This window comes from Garra rufa, chromosome 18 (genome assembly GCF_049309525.1).
Source record: "Garra rufa chromosome 18, GarRuf1.0, whole genome shotgun sequence".
Classification (NCBI taxonomy): Eukaryota; Metazoa; Chordata; class Actinopteri; order Cypriniformes; family Cyprinidae; genus Garra; species Garra rufa.
The window spans coordinates 42,345,063-42,351,532 of NC_133378.1; the positions used below are offsets into that span (position 1 = coordinate 42,345,063).

Consider the following 6,470-nt stretch of genomic DNA (forward strand, 5'->3'; position numbering starts at 1 on the left):
ATGACATGAAAGAGGTTGTTTTTCAGTGCAGCATTTGGTCAAAGAACAGACACAATGTATGTTTAGTCCTATATATGATATTTATTATAATATTTTTTTAGTAAGTAGTACGTAGTTCTTTCTCAGATTCTCTGAACTTTTAAGTGATGCTCTGTATTTGAATGTTAACTAAATACACGAAAGAAAATCATGATGTAGGCCATTTTAAAGGGACAGTTCATTTAAAAAGAAAAAAAAGAGAAAAACTCACTCATGTTGTTTCATTCTTCTGTAGAATATATTTTAAAATATATCTTATGTTATTTTTAATGTATTATAATCTATTAGTACTTGGACATTAGTGATTCTTAAACAGGTAATTGTGGAAAGAATTGAGGTTTAAAAAAATATGTGACCCTGGAGCACAAAGTGTCACAGGTATAATAGTAGCAAATAGAGCACATTAAACCAATCCTAAAGGATCCCAGTGGGATCAAATAAAAATCCTCTATGAATTAACCACAGATGCATTGGATAAACCAAAATAAATAAAAAAAATTGTCTTACTTTATTAGAATTTTAGTTTATCCGGTCATATTCGATTCTTAATTGCTATTATGATTTTTTAACACTCTATCCAACTCAGGAATTAACAAGAAATTTTCTATTGGATTTTTATTTTATTTTACATTTTTGACTAGGTTAATGATTCATATCGCATGAACATCTACGTTTTTTGCCTTCTATTTCTTTAAAATTTTAAATATTAGTTTTGCCACCTCACAGATGGATCAGTCCTGAAGTATAAAAAAGTGAAAGCAAATATTTACATATTAAATTATGCTGTACTTCTGTGCTCTATATTATTGTCCACTCTGTCTCATGCTCATAAGGACAAAAGATTGATCTCTTTTTTTATTCAAATGATCAGTTTTACTTTAGCTGTGACTGCACAGAACCAACCAACACAGAATGTTCCCACAAAGTTTTTTTATTTGCTTCTCTCCAAGCATTCTAGAAACATTGTGTAGATCAAGAAAACCCAAATAGATGGTAGAATATTGCGTGATTTGTTTTTTTTTACAACTAAACCACAATCAACACACATGCATCAAAACAATGCCATTTCACATAATTTTAAAAGGAAACAGGTTTTTATTAACAGTACTGTCTTAAATGTTATGTTGGATTGTGTCCCCATGCCGAAAATCCAGCTCCAGACACCAGATACTCCAGTCTAATACCCAAACCCTGATAACAGGACGTCTTGTCTGTTACCCAAAATACCATAAACACTATTAACGCTCAGTCCAGTAGCTGACTGAGGGAAAACATAGTTAAAGTGAAGAGCAGAAGCAGGAGACGAAGTGATGATGGTAAAAAGCAGCAGAGTTTATTGAATAATCTTAGCTGCGTATGTCTCAATGCTCTGACTTCGTCTGAAGAACACAGATCCAGCAAGAATTGTTACACTAAACTGATTCACAACAACATTCCATAAACCTTGAGTTTCCATTAACATTCCCTCGTATCTCTTATTTATGCAAACAGCCCTTGAAACCACACAGTCATGAGACTAAATAACAATTCTAAAATATAATAAAAATGACTAATCAATAATGAATCAATGAAATGGCTATATAAATGACTATGATTATTATAAATGATTGTATGATTAAATCGAATAGTAAAACTAATAAACAATAATAAATGAATGAAGAATATATTTGTCACCCTGGACCACAAAACCAGTCATAAGTTTAAATTTTTACAAAACTGAGATGTAGCTCAATAAATAAGCTTTCTATTGATGTATGGTTTGTTAGGACAATATTTGGCCGAGATACATCTATTTGAAAATCTGAGGATGCAAAAAAAATCTAAATACTGAGAAAATCACCTTTAAAGTTGTCCAAATTAAGTTCTTAGCAATGCATATTACTAATCAAAAATTACATTTTGATATATTTACAGTAGGAATTTTACAAAAAAAAATCTTCATGGAACATGATCTTAATTTCCTAATAATTTTTGGCATAAAAGAAAAAACAATAATTTTGACCCATACAATGTATTTTTGGCTATTGCTACAAATATACCCCAGCGACTTAAGACTGGTTTTGTGCTCCAGGGTCACATTTAAAAAAGAAAGTAAAATACAACACAAATGTTTGGTTGTTCTCTTGGAGTAAAATACAGTGAGCATTTGAGGATCCTCAGATCCTTCAGTTACGTCACTGAAGTGGTTACAAATCAGATGAAGTACCTGCAATCAGATGCACGAATGCTACTTGAAAGCAGTATGCATTTGAATTTAACTTCAGAGAGTGAGTTCAAAAAAGCTGAACAAGAGAGAAGGTGCAGCTTAACAATGTTCTGTTTCTACAGTTCTCCTGTGGAAACACTGGAGAAGCTTGCTCTTACTATTTATCTCTATAATAATAATAATTGTGCTTAATAATCTTCCTATCTCTTTATTTGTCTTGTTTCTAGGGATTTATTATGATTGGGTGGGCCCTAATGAAGCCAGGTCTTCTTGAACAATAACATTTTAGTAAATCACATTTTCTTACTTCAAGTTAGGAAGAAAAGGTTTTTCCAAAATGTCCTGGGTCTCCGTAATTGTGTTGACAGCTTTCCGTAAGGAATCATAAATCTTCTCCCATGTCTCCATTTCAGATTTCCACAGCACTGCCCTGGACTGGATATACTGAGAGGTCTCAGACTTGCTCCCTTTCGCCAGACTTGCGCTTTCTTTGCAAATATTACGGATATCCAAGCTAATTAAGGTTCCAGTTGTGCTGATATTTACAGCTTTAGTAGAGCTATCCTTTTCTGCTATTTCCCCTTTTTTATATTCTGAAGACGCTTCCGTCACATCTACAATACTTCCTACAATATCTTTAGAACTGTTTAACACTTTCATATTACTATCATCTCTGTGCCCTATTAAGGGCCATTTAAAGCTGGCTGCTTTATCCTTACACTCCAAAATCATTTCCACATCGTCTGTGTATCTCTTCAAACTCTCTTGCACATTGTGCATATGGTGAGAATTCACAAACAATTCAGTGAGCCCTTTTACAAGACTACTGAGGCCCTCCAGACTGACCCCTGCCAGAGTAAGACCCAGTGATGATTTGTTACTGACATGGATTCCAGTAAAAGACAAGACACGCCCTAATATCCCCACTGAACTACCAGCCACACTGGATATACTGGCCCCTATCTTCATCCTGTCCAGATGAACTGCCGCGTCCTCCAGATCTGACAGGAACTCCCACATTCTAAAGCGACGTTCACTATACACATCAATGAATTTCTCAGCATTTTCCTGAAAGAGGAACGCCACCCGAATGTCCTGGTCCTCCCTGGACAATGAGAAAGAAGACAGATTTTATAGTTCACAATCCACCTTTATGGTACTTTTCACCTCCCAAACCATTTAATATAAAAATGATTAACCTTGAGATCTCACCTGATTTGACACAGCTGGATCAAATGATCATGCATCTGATACATGGCGTTCTCACTTACATTCAAAATCAGCTGCACTGAACGCAGCCCATCCATCTTCAAACTGTAAAGACATTTTATTTAAAAAAACTATATTATTGCTATATTATTTATTATTTTATTATTCATTCATAAAATTATTAGGAGTAAAAAGTTATTAAACTAAAAGACTTCAAGAATAGTTCACCCAAAAATAAAATACTTATCCTTATGTTATTCCAAACCTGTACAAATTCTTAAAGGGGCCATCAATGCAAAACTCACGATTACATATTTACATAGAGCTTCTTGTGGGTGTGAAGACACACAGACAGAGGCCCCTCCCACGATAGTTGATTGACATGAGCACCTTACCTTATCCTCACCCTCACCGAACTGAAAAAGTCCGACTCCGATCGCCATTGTGTGACTCAGGTGCAGGGGAAGACAAGAATGTCTTTAATTGAGCGATTGAGGTGTTCTGTTGTTGGATGTAATAATGAACAAAGCAGTCTTCATTTACTCCTGACATCTGAGCCGCTGAAGACGCAGAGGATAACGTTACTTTTGTTTCTAAAAGGAAAGCGCTGATCCCGATCTACATATGCGTCTTATGTTCGTGTAAATCATCCGTGATGTATGGAGCTTTTATTATGACAATTCTTTTTGAATTTGAATTGTACAAATTTGAATTTGACAAGTGTCATTTAACAAAACTGAATATTATATGGCATTTAACAGTTCTGTTAACTGCACAAAATGCTTCCACTACAAGAGAAGCCAGTAGCCGCGTGGCGATTCCTGCATGTCATTATCTCCACAAAATGATCTCGTGGCCATGACATATCATACTCCCACGAGTTAATACGATGTTCCCACGAAATACTAACTAGTGACCACGGCGTATTATCACGTACCCACAAGTTAATATGTTGTGACCACGGCAAAACTAGCCTAAGTGACCAGAGCATACCCCCTCTCGGTCACAGTAAATGCTTCTTTCGACTTTTCGTAGATCATCTACTCTTCCATCTGCATAACCTCTGACCTACTTTCTGTACAATCTGAATTTCTGCACTTTGAATTTTGAACACTGATTTGATGTTCCAATTTTTTTTCTTCATCTTGAAAACTTGAAGTTGTATTTTTAAAATTTGAATATTTGAAGTCTTAGAAATCAGAGAAAAAAAACTGCTGCTTGAAAATACATGTTTATTAGAAAATCTGCGATTTGAAAATTCAGTTGTGTTCAATTTCAAATGTTCAGTATTCAAGTTTAAAAAATCGAATTCAGAACTGCCATTAAATGCCATTAAATATTCAGTTTTGTTAAATGATACTTGTCAATAATTCAAATTTGTACAATTCAAATTCAAAAAGAATTGCCATAATATAAGATCCATAGTGATGCAACTTATATAAGTATAAGGGTTTTTTATGCATCTTTGCAAATGTCCTTTCTTATTAATGTGTTTCATCACTAAACACGGCTAAATGCTAAAGTAAACATTACGGCTTGTAATCCCACTGCAGAGAGGGGCGGGGCAAGCAGGGCTTATTAGCATTTAAAGAAACACGCAACAGATGACCCTTTAAAGGGAAATTCAAAAATCCATATGACTTATCTACTTTATTATTATTTATTTACCTTAGTTGTTGCTCTCAAAACTCATACAAAGGGAAATAATATATATTTAATTTTGCTCTGTTTCATACCCAAAGCAAGAAAGTCGTATGGAACATGACGGTGAGTAAATGGTGTCAGATTTTTAATTTTGGGGTGAACTATTTTTTTTAACAGGAATTTCAGAACTCACTTTTGTCTTATTCTCCTACAAAGATGTTCTGTTTTGTCTATGTATATATTTAGCTGAAAGACCATGACATCCACGTTATGGAGTAGAGGCTGGAAGAAGGTTTCTGCATTTCTTTTAAAGAGGATGAGGATAGGGGCATCTATTCTGGCAGCATTAATGACTGACTGCACACTTTCAGGGCTCTTTCCCCTCAGCAGGAAGATCTTTTTGCTGAAGACGTGGCGTGAGGTCAGAGTTAGCTTCTCCATTGCATCCAGGAAGGGCTCAAGTTTTTCCAGCCCCTTTAATGTGTCAGCGAGGATGACGCTGAGATTCTCCTCCTGTTTCTTCTGCTTTGTACCGTTGATTTCTCTCATTCTCTTAATCTCTGCCTTTCTCTCAGAGGTCCATTTTTGTTCTTGGTCACAGAAGTCCCATACGGTCTCAATGTACTTGAGTGTGTCCTTGACATAAGTTGTCAGTTGGTCCTCTAACACTTTCCTGTTGAATTAATTTTAGTGATATGTTAGGTCATAGGCTACATTATATTTTATATATCAGAAAAGCTAGTGTGGATGCGATATATCAAATACAAACAAGAAACTGACATGCTGAATCTGTTGTTACTAGTTCTATCACTTAACATGACACTGTAAACCATACTTAAATGTTCTTTTTTTTTTTTTACCTCTAAATTACATTTTGTCTCGCCCGCTGAATAGTTAGGGAGCGTTCTGATGTAATCCAAGCTCGCATTTGAATCGAGTCTATGACTGTACCCAGAAAGGAAATTCGTTGTCTGGGAGTCAAACAACTCTTGGACATGTTGATTTTCAACCCTAAGTGCTTTAGGTGGTCCAACAGTAACGACCTGTGAGCGATCAGTTGACGTTCTGAGTAGGCTAGCAGCAGCCAGTCGTCGAGGTAGTTCAGAACGCGAATTCCCATCTGTCTCAGAGGGGAGAGAGCCGCATCCACACATTTTGTAAATGTGCGAGGGGCCAGGGACAGTCCAAAAGGAAGAACTGTGTACTGGTAAGCCACTCCCTCGAAATCAAACCTCAAGAACGGTCTGTGACGGGGCGCTATTTGGATGTGAAAGTACGCGTCTTTCAGATCCACAGACAGAAACCAGTCCAACGGGCGAATTTGCGTAAGGATCTGTTTCAAAGTTAACATTCTGAATGGCCATCGCATGAC

At 36.0% G+C, this 6,470-nt stretch overlaps 1 protein-coding gene across 1 annotated transcript; it reads right to left on the reverse strand.

Annotated features, from left to right (window-relative positions):
* Window positions 1-978: 978 nt before the first annotated feature.
* Window positions 979-5,771, reverse strand: LOC141291536 (uncharacterized). Its single transcript, XM_073823690.1, has 3 exons — window positions 5,292-5,771; window positions 3,458-3,559; window positions 979-3,350 (listed from the first exon to the last, which is right to left on the reverse strand). Exons 1-3 carry the CDS (start codon window positions 5,645-5,647, stop codon window positions 2,549-2,551), a joined length of 1,260 nt encoding a protein of 419 aa, XP_073679791.1. The 5' UTR covers window positions 5,648-5,771; the 3' UTR covers window positions 979-2,548.
* Between the last annotated feature and the right edge of the window lie 699 nt (window positions 5,772-6,470).

Excerpts from the sequence above, each read along its gene's own strand:
- LOC141291536 (XM_073823690.1), bottom strand. The coding sequence starts at position 5,647 with ATGAGAGAAATCAACGGTACAAAGCAGAAGAAACAGGAGGAGAATCTC. Across the intron at positions 3,560-5,291 it reads TGTAGGAGAATAAGACAAAA|TTTGAAGATGGATGGGCTGC; the intron begins GTGAGTTCTGAA and ends ATGTCTTTACAG. Across the intron at positions 3,351-3,457 it reads ATCCAGCTGTGTCAAATCAG|GGAGGACCAGGACATTCGGG; the intron begins GTGAGATCTCAA and ends CTCATTGTCCAG.